The 18,177-nt window shown below is 45.2% G+C and overlaps 1 protein-coding gene across 2 annotated transcripts; it reads left to right on the forward strand.

The window, feature by feature from the left end:
• The first annotated feature begins 311 nt into the window (after nt 1-311).
• FUCA1 (alpha-L-fucosidase 1) lies at nt 312-15,916 on the forward strand. Of its 2 annotated transcripts, XM_036445880.2 has the most exons (8): nt 313-749; nt 5,028-5,162; nt 7,580-7,717; nt 10,371-10,476; nt 11,936-12,136; nt 13,536-13,723; nt 14,766-14,865; nt 15,154-15,916. In XM_036445880.2, exons 1-8 carry the CDS (start codon nt 364-366, stop codon nt 15,292-15,294), a joined length of 1,395 nt encoding a protein of 464 aa, XP_036301773.1. In that variant the 5' UTR covers nt 313-363; the 3' UTR covers nt 15,295-15,916. The 2 variants fall into 2 exon arrangements, with proteins under 2 accessions (XP_036301774.1, XP_036301773.1); XM_036445881.2 differs by lacking the exon at nt 5,028-5,162 and having other exon boundaries at nt 312-749.
• The last annotated feature ends 2,261 nt before the right edge of the window (nt 15,917-18,177 follow it).

Genomic DNA, 18,177 nt, shown 5'->3' on the forward strand with positions numbered 1-18,177 from the left:
CGGCCAAATGCACCACACCCTGTTCTCTGTGCACACCCGGCCTCCTGCAACCCCACGACTGAATCAGTTGATCCCACGACTGAACCCCGCCATGCAGCCTTCAGAAGTTTTCATGACACCACCAGCCGCCGAGCGCTGTCAACGCCTCCTTGCGTCTTTTCTCCTTCTAAGCGCAAGAGGGCGCACCAGGGCTGGCGGACTAAGAGCGGAAGAGGCTCGGTAGCTTAGCAGCCGGGGCTGACCCCGCCCCTTTTCCCTACCGAGCCAATCATTAGTCAGAGTGGGCGGGGCCTCGCGCCGCGGCTGCGCGGTGAGAGGGGATGGTGGAGGCGGAGGCGGGCAGTCGGAGTGAGGTCTCCCGAGATGCGGTGGCGGGCGGTGGGCACCCGGCGGCCGCCGCCGCTGCTGCCGCTGCGGCTGCTGCTGGTCCTCGGCGCGGCCGAGTGGGCGCTCGGGGCTCAGCGCCGCTACACCCCGGACTGGCCGAGCCTGGACTCGCGGCCCCTGCCCGCCTGGTTCGACGAGGCCAAGTTCGGGGTGTTCGTGCACTGGGGCGTGTTCTCGGTGCCGGCCTGGGGCAGCGAGTGGTTCTGGTGGCACTGGAAGGGCGAGGGGCTGCCGCAGTACCGGCGCTTCATGAGCGACAACTTCCCGCCCGGCTTCAGCTACGCCGACTTCGGGCCGCTCTTCACCGCGCGCTTCTTCGACCCGGAGGCCTGGGCCGACCTCTTCCAGGCCGCGGGGGCCAAGTGAGTGGCCGCGGCCCGGGTGCGGGTGCGGGCGCGGGCGGCGCTCCTCCTGCCGGGGTCGGAGCTATGGGCGGGGGGTTAGGCTGGTGGGGACTGAGCGGAGGGGGGTTACACAGCCATCCATCTGATTTAAGATGCCCCAGGTCCTGTGTTTTGTCCCCGGAAGGATGCAGAATGGAGTGTGGCTTGCTTGATCATAAGGCAAGGTGACCAGACGTCCCGCGACAAATTGTTAAAAATCGAGACTGTCCCGCCAAAAGCGGGACGTCTGCTCACCTTATCATAAGGGTAAGGTGCGTCCTGTTGGGAATTAGGAGAAAATACAAGCTTCGAGCAGGTGGTGGGTGGGAAAGCCCTCAGTGGATGGGGAGCTGCGTTATATCTCATCGTCCACTCCAGGTTGACAAGAAAATCGGGGACTCCGGGATTTTAAGCCAGTGGGTATGGAGTCTGGTCCCAGTTCAACTGTGAACTTGGCCAAGGCAGTTTCACTTCCCTGCCGCCTCCGTCCAGGGCCATGGGAAGGGATTGTAGCTGGGTCCTTTCAGCTTTAACATCTCCGAGAGGGAAAGGGAGCGGAGCTCTGGTGTGCGTTGCATTTGGGAAACAGTGGCAGATTCGCATCCACCTGCTCTTCTCAGTGCTTTGCACATGAAAGTGCTCGAGAAATGTCTGAATCGTCTTGAGAACTGCCGGAGCTTGCGTGAGGAAGGTGCAGAGAACCGAAAGTGGAGCTAGCCGGGATGGGGAAGAGAGAGGCCAGGGCCCCGGGGCTGCTGACGGCCGGGCGGTCCAGGAGAAGTGACCCTTTAGGGCGGACTGTGGCAGGTGTCACCTCAGGGAGTGGCTACCCTAGTTTGACTGCCGGGCGTGACCCGGGTTGGAGGAAACTGAGCTTGGAGACAGGAGGTTTCCTGGCTCCTGGCTCAGAGCAGGCTTCTGCCGCTGTCTCCAGCGTCCAGCTTTTAGTTTCTCTGACTTTGAGATTTCTTGTAGCTTATTTGGTAAGAGCGTCGTCTTGGTATGCCAAGCTGAGGGGTTGGATTCCCGGTCAGGGCACATTCAAGAACCAACCAATGAATGAACAAATCGATGTTTCTCTCTCTCTCTTTCAAATCAATAAAAAATAGTATCTTATTACTAATACAATAAATCAAACTGACATTTAGTGTTTGCCATTAAATGTATGGGAATATAAGGCTGGAATAAACAGAGGAGGTGTTCTCTATCTTCTAGGAGCCATAGAGATCCATAAGTTAAAAATGAAAAAAAAAAAATTGCCAAAACCGGTTTGGCTCAGTGGATAGAGCGTCGGCCTGCGGACTGAAGGGTTCCGGGTTCGATTCCAGTCAAGGGCATGTACCTTGGTTGCAGGCACATACATCCCCAGTGGGAGGTGTGCAGGAAGCAGCTGATCGATGTTTCTCTCTCATCGACGTTTCTAGCTCTCTATCTCTCTCCCTTTCTCTCTGTTAAAAATCAATTTAAAATATATATATTTAAAAAAATGAAAAAAGTTAAAACCTGGGAAACATGCTTTGTCCAGACCCCCTATTTCATGGACCAGGGGACTAGCCCAGATATAGAGGAAGGGAACTGATGTCCTAGACTCCAAATCTCACAACTCCAAGGTCTGCCAGAGGGATTGGTCCTCTGCCTGTTTTTTAAGTAGCATGAGATGAGAAGGATTTTTACATTTTATTTTAATTACATATTTTTATTGATTTTAGATAGGAAGAGAGAGGGATAGAGCGGTAGAAACATCAATGATAAGAGAGAATCACCCATCAGCCGCCTCCTGTAAGCCCCCTACTGGGGATTGAGCCCACAACCCAGGCATGTGCCCTTGGCCGGAATCGAACTTGGGATCCTTCAGTCCGCATGCCGATGCTCTATCCACTGAGCCAAACTGGCTTGGGCTGATTTTTACATTTTACAAGGATTATTGCCCTCAAAGCCTGAAATATGATCTGATCCTTAAAGTCTTGAAGCTCCCCACACCAGCCAGTGGTTAAATTATCTCGTTTTTTTCCGCCATGAAAGGTTGAGTGATTTGGTGGTTATTTCAACACTTGTCTTTTCTCCCCAGCTCTTTTGGACTTCTGTCACCTCTATAAATGAGGGGCAGTTCATGTGGGTTTGGTAAAACAAATAGCTTACTTTTCTGTCATCTGTTATTTCTATTAGAGCTTTCTTCCTTCTGTAGAGCAAAGGTTAAGAAAAGCTAATCATTAATTTCTAGAAGGGTGGAAGAATGAGAGCTGAGGTGCACATCTTTTCCCTCTGGGACCTCCTCTTTGGCAGGAGACTAAGGATTGTGGTTTCCTCAAGTTTGCTTCCATTCCTGGAGCAATACCCCTGGGAGCTGTGGCCGCAGCAACTCACACGTATGTTTCCTGTAGGCGAGTGTCTAATGTTGATGTGAATAAACAGACTCCATCTTTGTAAGCCCTCCATTCTCTCTACTTAAGCTTTTAACTTTGACCAAGCTAACTGTTCCTGGCCAGCATTCACTGCCTTATAGTTAATTAGAGGCTCGGTGCATGAATTTGTGCAAAGGTTGGGGTCCCTCCCGGCCATCTTGCCCAGTCCCGATTGGGGTAGATCGGGGCCAACGGCTGGGGGAGATTAGCTGTGGGAGTGCACTGACCACCAGGGGGCAGCTCCTGTGTTGAGTGTCTGTCCCCTGATGGCCAGTGTGCATAACAATCAGCTGGTCATCTTCCGTATTTTCCGGCGTATAAGATGACTTTTGAAACGAAAAAAAGCCTGCTCAGATTGGCCAGAGTCAGAGAGGCGGTCTATTAAAAAAAGAACTGGTGTTGCTTCGGAAGTGGGGGGTAGTCTTATACAGCGAATATAGGCCTAAACCTATGTTTTAACTGTAAAATTAGGGGGTCGTCTTATACGCCGGAAAATACGTAGTTGTCACTTAGGTTTTTATATATATAGACTAGAGGCCCGATGTATGAAATTTGTGTGTGTGTGGGCGGGGGGGAGATGTCCCTCAGCCCAGACTGCACCCTCTCCAATCTGGGACTCCTTTCATAATCCAGGACTGCTGGCTCCCAACTGCTCACCTGCCTGCCTTCCTGATTGCCTGTAACTGCTTCTGCCTGCCAGCCTAATCACCCCCTTACTTCTCCCCTGCCAGCCTGATTGCCCATAACTATCCTCCCCTGTAGGCCTGGTCACCCCTAACTGCCCTCCCCTGCTGGCCATCTTGTGGTGGCCATCTTGTGTCCACATGGGGGCAGCCATCTTGGACCACATGGGGGCAACTATCTTGTGTGTTAGAATGACAGTCAATTTGCATATTATTATTTTATTAGATAGGATAGAGGCCTGGTGCACAGGTGGGGGCCAGCTGGTTTGCCCCGAAAGGTGTCCCAGATCCGGATGGGGTTCCCTTGAGGCATAGGGCGGCCTGGGTGAGGGGCTAATCACCCCCTCGCCCAGGTGGTTTGCAGGCCGGTCACACCCCCTGGTGACCCAAGTGTAGGCCCTGGTACCTGGGATTTATTTTTCTTCAATAATTGAAACTTTGTAGCCTTGAGTGGAGGCCAGGGCTAGCCAGAGTGGGCAGGAAGCTTGGCTGCTTCTATTGCCTGGGAAACCCAAGCCTCCTGCTCGCTCTGTGGCTGCAGCCATCGTAGTTGGGTTAATTTGCATACTCACTTCTGATTGGCTGTGGGTGTGGCTGGTGGATGTAGCAGAGGTACGGTCAATTTGCATGTTTCTCTTTTATTAGTGTAGATGACTACTGTTCTGTAAGCCTATTCAGTATAATCAAAGATGCTTGTCAGTAAGTGGCCAGGATGGTACCGCAGGAGAGACCTATATTAAGTTAGGTGTGGCTGTCAATTCTAAGCAATTTTCCATAAGACCACTAGGAGGTAGGGTTCTTGGCTCATAAGGCATTTTTAGGCCCTGTGTCTTGTCAATCATCAGTAGTTCAGCTGTATTATAAAGCATTCACTGCAATAATTGTTAAAGCAGTGGAGACTGAGCTGCACAGAACTACCAGGATTGTCTGTCCAACCCGACCCTCCATCCCTGTTACTAAGTTACCCTGTAATAATAACGTCATATTCTGTGGAGTTGCCCGCTTTGGTTTTTGGTCTTGAGACACATTTACAGTTGGTGGTCACCATATCTTCGCTCCACATTCAAACAGCCAGTTCTCCCTACCATTCCCAAAGCCGCAGTCATGCTGGTAAGGTCATGCTCGTGGACCGCCGCCCACTGTCTTTGCTCATACGGTTTTGATGTCCACAGGTATGTGGTCCTGACAACAAAGCATCATGAAGGCTTCACTAACTGGCCAAGCCCGGTGTCATGGAACTGGAATTCTCAGGATGTGGGGCCCCATCATGACTTGGTTGGTGAGTTGGGAACAGCCATCCGGAAGAGGTGTGTGTGTACTGCAGTTAATCCATCATTGCTCTTGACCTAACAGTCGTTCAGTGTACCATACCTTCAATACGCTTGTGTTTTCTAAGTTTGCATTTAGCCAGTGCCTGAATTGGCAGTGTTTGATGCTTGTCTGTTTTTATGTGGCCAAAGGTGACATAAATTCATGGCTCTGTCCTGTTGGGTGAAGGATACCTCGCAAAGACCACAATGGCCCATTTGTACTCTGAGAAGGATTCTTTCTGGAGAGCCTTCCAACCCAGGTCCTTTTCCAGTGTCTGATGGCAGTGTCCCCTTCATTGTCAACACAGATCTTTGCCGGCATTCAGGGAAGGTTTGGGGTAAAGGACAGATCAAGAGGGAACTGAAAAAGGCAGTTAAAGCAGCAAAAAGTTAAGGAGCCACTGGGTTGATTCTGACTAATGGGAGAATGGGGGTGGGGAGAGATTGACCAAAGAACTTACAAAAATAAATAAATAAATATTTTTTTTAAAGAAGTAGCTTCCTAAGATCAAAGAGCTAGGAAGTGGCAGAAGTGGGATTTGAACTCAGATGTTCTGGTTTTGGACCCCACAGTTCTGGGTACGTTTGCCTGTAAGGAGGAAAGTGGTATTTGGGCCATGCTCTGTTGTGATCTGGCAAACTTGATATGTTATTTAAGGGGTGGGCCAGCTGCCTGTTTGTGCCAAGGAAGTTTGATTGGAACATAGCTATGCCCATTTATGTGCCCTGAGTTAGGATAGAGACCACAGGCCTGCAAAGCCTAAAATACTACCTGGCCCCTTAAGAAAGAGTGCTGATGCTTGTCACCTGTTCAAGATTCAGTGTCCCTCTGATAACTCTGAGGTGTTGATCAGAATACTTATCTTCTTTGAATCTGTTTAGTTCCTGAGTCAGATGAAACCACTTCAGTTCCTCTGTCTTATCTGTGCCATTACAATGTACCTTCCTGCTTACTGGCATCATAGTGTTTCGATAACACTCACCAGTCTTAACTCAAAACAATTTTCTTGTATATGAAAATAGGTCACTTTAGCCAAAACCGGTTTGGCTCAGTGGATAGAGCGTATGCCTGCGGACTGAAAGGTCCCAGGTTTGATTCCGGTCAAGGGCATGTACCTTGGTTGCAGGCACATCCCCAGTAGGGGGTGTGCAAGAGGCAGCTGATCGATGATTCTCTCTCATCGATGTTTCTAATTCTCTATTTCTCTCTCTTCCTCTCTGTAAAATACCTATCAATAAAATATATATTAAAAAAAGAAAAGAAAAGAAAATAGGTCAGGTTAACCGTGTTTCCCTTTGGGTATATTAAAACCAATTAGCCAAGTCTAGCTGGTGTTGCTCAGTGGTTGAGCATCAATCCATGAGCCAGGAGGTCACAGTTCCATTCCAAGTCAGGGCACATGCCCAGGTTGCAGGCTCAATCCCCAATAGGGGGCATGCAGGAAGCAGCCAATCTATAATTCTCTCTCAGCATTGATGTTCCTATCTCTCCCTTTCCCTTCTTCTCTCTGAAATCAATAAAAACTATTATTCAATCTTAGAAAAATAAAATAATAAACCATTGACCCACCTTCCCCAGTCCCCTCCCCCCCTCCCCCACCAGGCCTTCACCACACTATTGTCTGTGTCCATGAATTATGCATACATACATGTAAGTTCTTTGTTCAATCTCTCCCCATCCCCACTCCCCCATTAGTTAGAATCAACCCAGGGGCTCCTTAACTTTTTGCTGCTTTAACTGCCCTTTTCAGTTCCCTCTTGACCTGTCATTTACCCCAAAACCTTCCCTGAATGCCGGCAAAGATCTGTGTTGACAATGAAAGGGGACACAAAGATGAGAGTCCCTGCCGTCCATCAGACACTAGATTTCCAACATTTCTTTAAAACGTAGTCTTATGATTGACAGATAAAACATTTCTTTAAATGGACTATATGTTATTATTGAGATAATTGACTTAAAAGTTAAAAGATGCCCTGGCTGGTTTGGCTCAGTGGATAGAGCATCGGCCTCCAGATTGAAGGGTCCTGGGTTTGATTCCTGTCAAGGGCTGGATCCCCAGTAGGGGGAGTGCGGGAGGCAGCCGATCAATGATTCTCTCTCATCATTGAAGTTTCTGTCTCTTCCTCTCCCTTTCTAAAATCAATAAAAATATATTTTTTAAAATTAAAAGCAGGTTTAAATGACATTTGATAAAAGATATATATGTATAAAAAGTAGTTATGTGTACTATCAAAAACATAGTAAACCCAATCATTGTAATTGGTTGTGAATGATAAGAGATCATTTTTAAGTTAATGGTTTTGGATCCCTCCCCCCATGCCCTCAGGATATAAAAATGCTGCCACTGATTGTTTTTAAATAAACTATTTTTTCTTTGCTTAATGACAGTTGTTGGCCTGTTTTTCTGTTTAAGGAACATACGATATGGACTGTATCACTCACTCTTCGAATGGTTCCATCCACTCTACCTACTTGATAAGAAAAATGGCTTCAAAACACAGTATTTTGTCTATGGGAAAACAATGCCAGAGCTATATGAACTTGTGAACAGGTAAAACACAGAAATGTGTGGGGCCTTATTACTTTTCTCAATGAAATCAGAGAAGTTGGGGGGAAAGGAGAAAAGGTGGAATAGGAAAAAAATCTAGAGGACATCAGAATAACAAAAGTGGTGGTTGTATTGAGACAAAGTGTATTTTTCCTCCTACTCTTCAGAACTCCCGTGATGTGGTCATATTACCCTTACAAACTGAACCACACAGTCCCAGATGGTAGGGAGTCAGAACTGAGTTCCCTCTTTGCGTGCCATTTTCTTTGTCTGACCTTGGAGAGGCAACAGGGTCTAATGGGCCCTAGACCTGCCGGGGACTCGGCATCTGGCAGATTTGCCTTGAATCCTGGTTCCCCCTACTTACAGAGCCTTAACCCGATCACCCTTCTGAGCCTCAGCTTCTCACCATAAAGTGAGGCTAAGGATGCCTTCTTACGGCGCTCAGAGTAATATGTGAACAGTATCTCACCATGCTGAACAGATAAATGTTATTGTTATTTTTCAAATGACCACTTTCACTTTGGGATTTGTCTTTATCTTGCTTCATTCCTAGTTTTCCCTTCTCACACTTTATTACTTAAGAGGCAGCTATCGCTGCCCTAGCCAACTTGGCTCAGTGGATAGAGCATCAGCCTGAGGACTGAGGGGTCCCAGGTTCAATTCTGGCCAACAGCACATGCCTGGGTTGTGGGCTCAGTCCCCGGTAGGGGGTGTGCAGGAGGCAGCCGATCAATGATTTTCTCTCATCGTTGATGTTTCTATCTCTCCTTCTCCCTTGCTCTCTGAAATCAATAAAGAAATACATTTTTTTAAGGCAGCTATCTCTGCCTGGACACTCATTTTAGGGGGATTTAAGGGGTGAGGACTCAGACCCTCCTTGCATCCAGATGACTTTTCTCTTTTTTTTTCTTTTTCTTTTTAAAAATATATTTGTATTGATTTCAGAGAGGATGGGAGAGGGAGAGACATAGAAGCAGCAGTGATGAGAGAGAATGGTTGATTGGCTGCCTCCTGCATGTCCTACTGGGGATCAAGCCTGCAACCTGGGCATGTGCCCTTGACCAAATCAAACCCAGGACCTCTCAGTCCGCAGGGCTCTATCCACCAAACCAAACCGGCTAGGGCAAGATGACTTCTCTGAGGAAATGGTACAGTCGTAAGAGACCAGCAGAGGCTTAGAGTCAGAACTGGACCTGAAATCCAGTTCCTTCAAGCTTCTTAATTTTCTAGATCTGTTTATTTATCTGAGAAATGGGGATAATATGCACCATAGGATCATTGTAAAAACTAATGAGGTAATGAACATAAAGCGCCTAGTACAGTTTCTCGTACACAGTGAAATGCAGATTCTGCTATATTTTGCCTCTTACACAGGCAGTCTCTTTCCTGGAGTCTATTTGCTGTCCTAACTATGGAGTACAGTATAGAAGTTGGCAGCAGGCAGATTTACATTTGAGTTCAGTTCTTGTTTGCTTACAAGCATTTTCACCTAAAACAAATTGCCCTGCCCAGACCAGTTTTGCTCGGTGGATAGAGCGTCAGCCTGCGGACTGAAGGGTCCCAGGTTCAATTCCGGTCAAGGGCATGTACCTTGGTTGCGGGCACATCCCCGGTAGGAGGTGTGCCAGAGGCAGCTGATCCATGTTTCTCTCCAATCGATGTTTCTGACTCTCTATCCCTCTCCCTTCCTCTCTGTAAAAAAAACAAACAACACATTGCCCTGCTGAGTGTCAGATTCCTGCTCGCTAAGGTGGGATAATGATGCTTATCTTATAGGTATATACGCACACTCACACCTCCGAAGGCTCAGAGTAATGACTTGTGAAAGGGGCAGCTGTGGCCAGGGGGGTTCTATAAATCCGTTATGGTAGTTGTCAAAAAAATGGATTGGGCAGAATAGTTCAGGCTCTTAATATATCTTGTTCTTGATGTTGTTATTCCTCACCTGAGAGTATTTTTCCTGTTGATTTTTAGAGTGAATGGAAGGAAGGAAGGAGGGAAGGAGAGTGGGAGGGAGGGAGGGAGCAAGGAAGGAATGGTGCTTCAGAATCCTGTAGTTCTGAAGCACCATTCTTTTAGTTGGAATTAGTTGCTGAAAGGAGACCAGATTATATAATACTGATTACAGCTCTACTTATTAAAAATACATTAAAAAAAGAAAGATTTAAGGGGAAATATTCCCAAATGCTGTGTATTAAACATGGTTATGCTAGCAGAGGCATTTTGTGTGGTTGTTTTTGTCTCTTTAGTTTTCCACATTCTCTGCACTATGATAATTTTATGGCACTTTCAAAATTGATGAGCCCTGGCAGGTGTGACTCAGTTGATTGGAGCGTCGTCCTGTATACCAAAAAGTTACAGGTTCAATTCCCAATCAGGGCACACACCCAGATTGTGGATTTGATCCCCAATTGGGATGTATCTGAAAGACAAACCAACCAGTGTTTCTTTCTCTCTCTCTCTCTCTCTCTCTCTCTCTCTCTCTCTCTCTCTCTCTCTCTCTCTCTCTCATCAATAAAAATATATCCCTGGGTGAGGATTTAAAGAAAAAAAGGTGAAAGAAGATTTATAAGTATGTGTTTCAAAAATGATTGGTAAGACTTTTGTGAATGGATTCAGGTAATAAACTTTGTCCTCACTGCATGTCTTTCAGGTATAAGCCTGACCTGATTTGGTCTGATGGAGACTGGGAAAGTCCTGATGCTTACTGGAACTCCACAGGTTTTCTTTCCTGGCTCTACAGTGACAGCCCAGTTAAGGTAAGTGATTATAGGACTTATTTATCTGTTGTGATACAAGACGGTATAAGGAGAGGATCTGGAGTAATAACAACATCTCCATGGAGGTGCTAGGGACCCAGGGATGTAATGGATGTTAAAAGTTTCTCTGTTAAAGCAGCCAATCGATGATTCTCTCTCATCATTGATGTTTCTGTCTCACTTTCCCTCTTCCTTCCTCTCTGAAATCAATAAAAAAATATTTTTTTTTAAAAAAGGATTTCTCCTTTAATTCTTTTTCCCCTTCCTTGAAATATGAACTTTATTTTTTATTTTTTAAAATCAATCTTTATTGTTCATATTGTTACAAAGGTTCCCCATTTCTTCCCCCCTCCACCAGGTTCCCACCCCACCCTCCACCCCTCCCCATCCCCCATTGTCCTCATTTATAGGTGCAGTTTATGTTCAGTCTCTTCCTCCCTCCCTTTCCCCGATAGTAAATCCCTTTTCAGACAGTAAATCAGTTATTTAGCATTTTCTCATATCAATAATACCACCACATGCCCAATGATACATTTCACACAAAAGACATTTCCAAATAGGTCAATCAGCCTCATCCAGGCCCCACCCAAGGCACTCACAGATCAACACCCCAGCCCTATACTAACGCAACACATCCAGATCTAAGCCTTCATCATTTGATTCAGCAGACCCTCAAGTTCCCACAAAAGTTTCCAGCCATGTCTGAGAGGCAGCCGTGGGGCAGGGGCAGGCGAGAAGCGAGCTTTTCAGGGCCTGGCTGCTCCGGGCCTGGCCTCTTGAACTTTATTTTTCTTCTTTAATTCTTTTTTTTTTTTTTTTTAATCTTCCCTTGAGGATATTTTTCCATTGATTTTTAGAGACAGTGGAAGAGAGAGGGAAAGACAGACCGAGATTAATGTGAGAGAAACACATAAATGGTTTACCTTACAGGCGTCTTCAAACTACGGCCCGCGGGCCACATGCAGAGGAGTCTGATCCGGCCCGCCAGGTTTTTTGGGCAGTGAGCGCAGCCGAGGTGTTACAGTAGGAATTAGTAGTTCATATAGTCCGGCCCTCCAGCTCTCTGAGGGACCGTGATCTGGCCCCCACTTTAAAAAGTTTGAGGACGCCTGGTTTACAAGATGATCTTTAAAAACAGCTCTTCCAACTTCTCAGCCTCTGCACTATTGGCTTTTAGAGCTGAATATTTCTCTGTTGCCATGAGGCTGTCCTTTATGTTGTAAAAAGTTTACCATCATCCCTGGCCGCCAACACCATCTTGGCCTCTAGATGGCAGTAGTACCACCTCAGTTGTGACAACCAAAATTGTCTCTAGGGGTTATATGGCCCCAGTTGAGAACGACTGCTCTAGGCTAAGTTTGTTCTTGGCTTCCAAATAGATTCTTAATTTATTGTGCTGCATTATGTAAGGAAGATGAGGGGCTCACACTTGATGACCCAGTGCTCTTTCCTCCTTTAGGATGAGGTAGTGGTAAATGACCGATGGGGTTTTAACTGCTCCTGTCACCATGGCGGATACTACAACTGTGAAGATAAATTTCAGCCGTCAAGCTTGCCAAAACACAAGTGGGAGATGTGCACCTCCATAGACAAGCAGTCCTGGGGCTACCGTCGCACCATGTCCATCTCCGAGGTGGCAAGCGAATCGGAAATCATTTCGGTAAGACACCTATGAGTTAGCTCTTTTCTTTTTTAGAGAAGAAGGGAGAGAGGGATAGAAACATCAGTGATGGGAGAGAATCTTATCAGCTGTCTTCTGCATACCCTCTACTGGGGATCGAGCCTACAACCCAGGCATGTGTCCTGACCAGAAATTGAACCATGACCTCCTGGTTCACAGGTTGACTCTCAACCACTAAGCCACGCCAGGGGGGCATGAGTTAGGTATTCTTAACTGCCATCTCAAGCCAGCCTTCTAACTGAGGGCGGTGGCAGCACTATGGATGAACGTGCAGGTGGATGGGCCCTTTGGGTTATTGGACATACTCAGAGCAGTCTACCCTGAGGGAAACATTGTAATTACAGAAGAGAGTTTTATGTACAGACATGTTCTTCCCAGAGTTATCTTCATTTGGACATATGGTTGTTTCAATTTCTTACAACCATAACGGGATAGTTAAGTAGACTTGGGGATCGTCCATAACCATTAAAATGTTTATTATATGTGGATGCTTGAAACCCAGGATAGCACTGAACCCTGTTTTTCCTATACTATACATACCTATGATAAAGTTTAATTTATAAATTAATCACAGTAAGAGACTAACAACAACTAATGATAAAATAGAGCAATACCCTGTAATGAAAGTTATCTCCAAAGAATTTGGTTTCCCAAATATCTGACTGCATTGTACTCTTCTTGTGACGATGTGACATGACTCAATGCTTACTGGATGAGATGGAGTGAGGTGCTCAGAACGGAGTGCAACTTAAACCTTATGAATTGTTTATTTCTGGAGTTTTCCCATTTAATATTTCCAGACTGCAGTTGACCATATGTAACTGAAACCGTGGAACACAAAGGAGTGGAAAAGGCGGGACTATTGTATCTCTTTATAGCATGTGCATTTATATAGCCCATCACGCACATACAGAGTGTCCTGAAATTCTTCAGATCTCTTCAATCTCCCCAAAGTCTCCACAGCACCCCCTCAAAACCTCTGACCTCCATATCCTGTCTGGCTCCATGTGATCCCTTCATGGCCATGTGCTTTGTTCTCTGCTCCTGCTCGTCCTCTGTGCTTCCGACTCAGGACCCTTCCCACTGTCTGTGGCACCCATTAAGGCAGCCTTCCAGGGCAGTGCCCGTGTTCACTCCTGGAGTTCAAGTTAATGTATTCCTCCATCTTGCAGCAGGATTTTTCCGTTTTCTTAGAGAATCCTGTCTTGCTTTTATAGTGACAAAAACATATAGTATTTTCAAAAGGGTAAAGGACACTCACAAAGCAGGGAGAGAAGGTGCCCTAGATTCTTTTTCTTCTCTTAATATCCATGTGTTTTAGGCATTGTGCCAGGCTTGGAATTCATACGTAGGATTTCATTGTTTCCACTCTTTCCAGGAACTGGTTCAGACAGTAAGTTTGGGAGGAAACTATCTTCTCAACATCGGGCCAACTAAAGATGGACTGATTGTTCCCATCTTCCAAGAAAGGCTGCTTGCTGTTGGGAAGTGGCTGAGCATCAATGGGGAGGCTATCTATGCCTCTAAACCGTGGCGAGTACAACTGGAAAAGAACGAATCTGTATGGTGAGTCCTGTCTTCTGTTGTGTGTGGGAGCGGGACTGGACCCATCCTGACCTGGCATCTCCCCGGTCTACAAGGTTAGAAGCCGCACTGGACGTTGTCTTGAAACCAACAAGCTGTTCTTTTGCTATTCATTTGTACCCCAGTTTATGGCTTAAGCCACCAGGGTATCTGACTAGTTGGGGTGGGGATAGGTTTAGTGCAAAAAACATCAAAAAACATTAATCTGTTTACTTGCAACTTTACCTGGTCTAATTAAAAATAGTACTAACTAAAGTTGTGTAGCAACCACAATGTGTAAGGCTCCATTCTAAATTCCTTCCACCCATTTAATCCCCTCAACAAGCCCACCAGATAGACACTGTTATTCTCTCCATATTACAAGTGAGAAAGAGGGCCCAGAGCAGTAATATAACTTGCCTAAAATCAGAGACCTAGTAAATGCGGAAGCCATGATTCCTGCTTGGGATTGTGGATCTAGTTATTTGATCAACTGCAAAATGGGGCGATGGTTCTTCCTAGAGCTACTGTGAGGATTAAACGAGATAATATATGTAAAGTTCCCAGCAGAGGCCAGGCATATACGGTGTGTTCATAAATCTGCTAGGGTTACCCATAAAGCGGAGGTCCTTGGATCGGGGAAACGTGGCTATCCCTGTTCACATGAGCTTCCGCTTAGTGATTTTTCATCCTCTTCTCTGAATATGACATCTCAGAATTACAAATTTGTCTTCATTGCACATCTTGCCCTTGTTATATCCTTCTGTGTTTTCACTTGGATGTAGAGTTGAAAAAATATTTGAGTGATAAGGCAGACGGCCTCGGTGTAAAATAACTGGTATAAGAGTTTAAAATTTTTCAAGAAAACTTGTAATCCAATAGAGAGTGAAAATAGAAGATATCACCAGAAAGAGGCTGCTTTCTTCCCGCAGACCTTGGGATTAGTAGGTCATCAGAAGGGGAATATACAAGGTTATGTGTAATAACCTTAGGTGTCAGGGTAACAAGCCAGGTATCTTTGATAATGATGTTTCTTTTTTCTCAGGTATACCTCAAAAGAATCATCTGTTTATGCCATTTTCCTGAACTGGCCAGAAAATGGAGTCTTAAGCCTTAAATCCCCTAAAACTACCTCTGCTACAAAGGTAAGGGGCCTCAGTTAGTCCTTTCAGAGATGTAACTTTTTTTAAAGGAATTGGCAGGTCTTCTCTACTTCCTCCTTCCTTTCCAAGGTTTCTCCCATATTTATTCCCCTTTTAGACCAATGGTTGCCAATTGGTGGTCCGCAGACCATTGGTCTGCAGGTTGGCGATCGCTGTTTTGGACGATCTTCCCTTCCCGGGCCCAGCTTGGTTGTTTTCCACCATGTTCAGGTGGTATTCTGTACTCATTAATGCATTAATGTTTTTCCCATTGCCTTTGGCTTTCTTCAGGTAACGATGCTAGGAGTCCAAAAAGATCTGAAGTGGTCCACAAATCCACCTGGAGGTCTCCTCATTTATCTGCCCCAGATACCACCCTCTGCTCTTCCAATTGAGTATGCTTGGACCATAAAGATGATGGGAGTGGACTGATCATTGGAGTTCAAGAGGAAAGCAGCACTGCCGGCTGCTCAGTTTTGACTTTCTTCTTACATTCCATCATCGAAATAACCTACCCTTCTCTACCCAGAGATGGCTTTTCCTACATATTTTAATCAAAGGAACTGAGTGCACTACTCTGTCAGTGGATCAAAGACCTAAGCCACCTTGCTGGCATCTCTCTCATCAGCAGAAGGAATAAACCGTTAAAGCTCTCCGAGTTCATGCTTCCCTAACGTTGGACATTGTCTACAGTGGAATCTTCCCTCCATTCTCTGTTTGATAACCAGCTTGCTTAATGACTTCAGGTAAAGAATAGGCCAATTCACCTTGTTGGCTATGGGAGAAGGCATAAAGGGTTTGGCAAGCTCAACCACATGCCATTTATTTAGCACCAACTGCCATCACACCCCCTGAGAGAGCGGGAGAGCCTGGAGCGGGGAAAAAAAAAAAAAAAAAAGGCAAGCCAGACCAATGGCTCTCCGGAAGTTTCCAAAGCCAGCCAAGGCTCTGAAATTCAGTCTGTGCGGTGATACTATGAAGAAAATGGACATGATTCTGTGCTGCTTTTTAAAATACAATCAAATAAATAAATTTTAATGTCAAATGATTTCTACCAAAAAACTCGTTATCGTTTTCTTTCCTCAGTTTCTTTTTTTTTCTTCTGTTTAATCTTTATTGTTCATATTATTACAAAAGTTCCTCATTTTTCCCCCTCCACCAGGTTCCCACCCCACCCTCTGCCCTTTCCCCACCCCCCATTGTCCTCATCCATAGGTGCACAGTTTATGTTCAGTCTCTTCCTATACCCCCCTCTCTCCCTTTCCCCAAGAATCGTCAGTCCACTCCCCTTCTATACCTCTGATTCTATTATATTCACCAGTTAATATGTTCATAAGATTTTTTTTTAATTCCCTTGGTTTTTAGATTCACGTGTTGATAGTTACATATTTGTTGTTCATAATTTTTATCTTTATTTACTTTCTCTTCTAAAAGAACCCCCTTCAGCAATTCATATAATTCTGGTTTGGCTGTGATGAACTCCTTTAGCTTTTTTTTATTAGTGAAGCTCTTTATCTGGCCTTTGATTCTGAGTGATAGATTTGCTGGGTAGATTATTTTTGGCTGTAGGTTCTTGTTATTCATTAACTTGAATATTTCTTGCCATTCTCGTCTGGCCTGCATGGTTTCTGTTGAGAAATCAGCTGACAATCGTATGGTTGCTCCTTTATAGGTAACTACCTGCTTTGTTCTTGCTGCTTTTAATATTCTCTCTTTGTCTTTTGCTCTTGGAATTTTAATTATGATGTGTCTTGGTGTGGTCTTCTTTGGATTCCTTTTGTTTGGAATTCTGTGCGCTTCCTGGACTTGTAAGTCTAATTCTTTCACCAGGTGGGGGAAGTTTTCTGTCACTATTTCTTTCAGTATGTTTTCGATATCTTGCTCTCTCTCATCTTCTGGGACCCCCATAATTCTGATGTTGGTTCGCTTGAAGTTATCCCAGATGTTTCTTAAATCCTCTTCAACTTTCTGGATTCTCTTGACTTCTTGCTTCTGTGGAGGAGTATCTTCTGGCTCTTTATGTTCCAAATCTTTGACTTGATTCATACGATCTTTCATTTTGTTTTTAGGTCTCTGTATAATATTTTTTATTTCAGACAATGTATTCTTTATTTTTTGTTAATCCCTTATTATAGGGGTGTTGAACTCAATCAGAGAAGGGGCCAAAATCTAAAATCCAGCCTAAATCGCGGGCCGAATGGTTTACTGAACAGTCATAAACTGTCATTGTGATGGAAACGCAGCGGAGTGCAGTGATGACAGCGCGGTGCGGGCCACATTGCAAGGCCTGGCGGGACGGATTTGGCCTGCAGGCCTTGTGTTTGACACATGTGCCTTATTAGTTCTTGTTGATCCCTTATTAGTTCTTGTTGATCCCTTTTCATCTCCTCATAGGTCTTATCGACCTTTTCTAGGAAATTCTTAAAAAACCTTATAAGGGTGGTTTTGAACTCTATATCCAGTCTCTTCTTTTCCTCCATTTCTTTTGTTTGTGATCTAATTCCTTGTCTTGGCATTTTCACAGCTTTCCTGAGTTGGCAGAGTGGCTTTGTGTGCTAAGGTGTCCTATATGGTTCAGTGAGTCAGCCTCCCAGTTACCTGAGGTGGGCAGTCTTGGTGTAGCCCTTTGTGGGATGGGTGGGCAGTCTTGTTGTTAAGCCTTGCTTGTTGTTGGTATCACTGGGAAGCGTTGATCTCCAAGCCAATTGGCTATGAGGATCAGAAGTGTCTCTTTTCCTCAGTTTCTTTACGGACTTCTTATAGCTTTATGTTTCTGTGTTTCAAAAGGACCAGTCACGCCTCTTTAATGCAGAACAAAAAATGTAATTTCTACCCTAGCTGGTTTGAAATTTATTTTACATTGCAACCTATTTGGCATATGTAATAACAAACAAAAGTTTTGCAAAGCAGTACTTAGTACATATACAATGCACAACTTTTTTTTTTTTTAAGTTGGTATCCACTACGTTGATATTATGACCACAACATGTATGTTGGAGAACACCACTCTAAGCATTCAATGTCTTTGCATATGCTATGCTCTCTGTCTGGAAAGCTTATTTTTTTTAAATATATTTTTATTGATTTCAGAAAGGAAAGGGAGGGGGGGAGAGAGAGAGAAACATCAATGATGAGAGAGAATCCTTGATTGGCTGCCTCCTGCACACATCATACAGGAGATTGAGCCCGCAACCTGGGCATGTGACCTTGACCGGAATGGAACACTCTATCCACTGAGCCAAACCAGCTAGGGCTGGAAAACTTTTCTTGTATCCTTTTTACAGGGGTCGCCTAAGACATCCTGCATATCAGCTA

This window comes from Pipistrellus kuhlii, unplaced genomic scaffold, assembly GCF_014108245.1.
Source record: "Pipistrellus kuhlii isolate mPipKuh1 unplaced genomic scaffold, mPipKuh1.p scaffold_m20_p_2, whole genome shotgun sequence".
NCBI lineage: Eukaryota > Metazoa > Chordata > Mammalia > Chiroptera > Vespertilionidae > Pipistrellus > Pipistrellus kuhlii.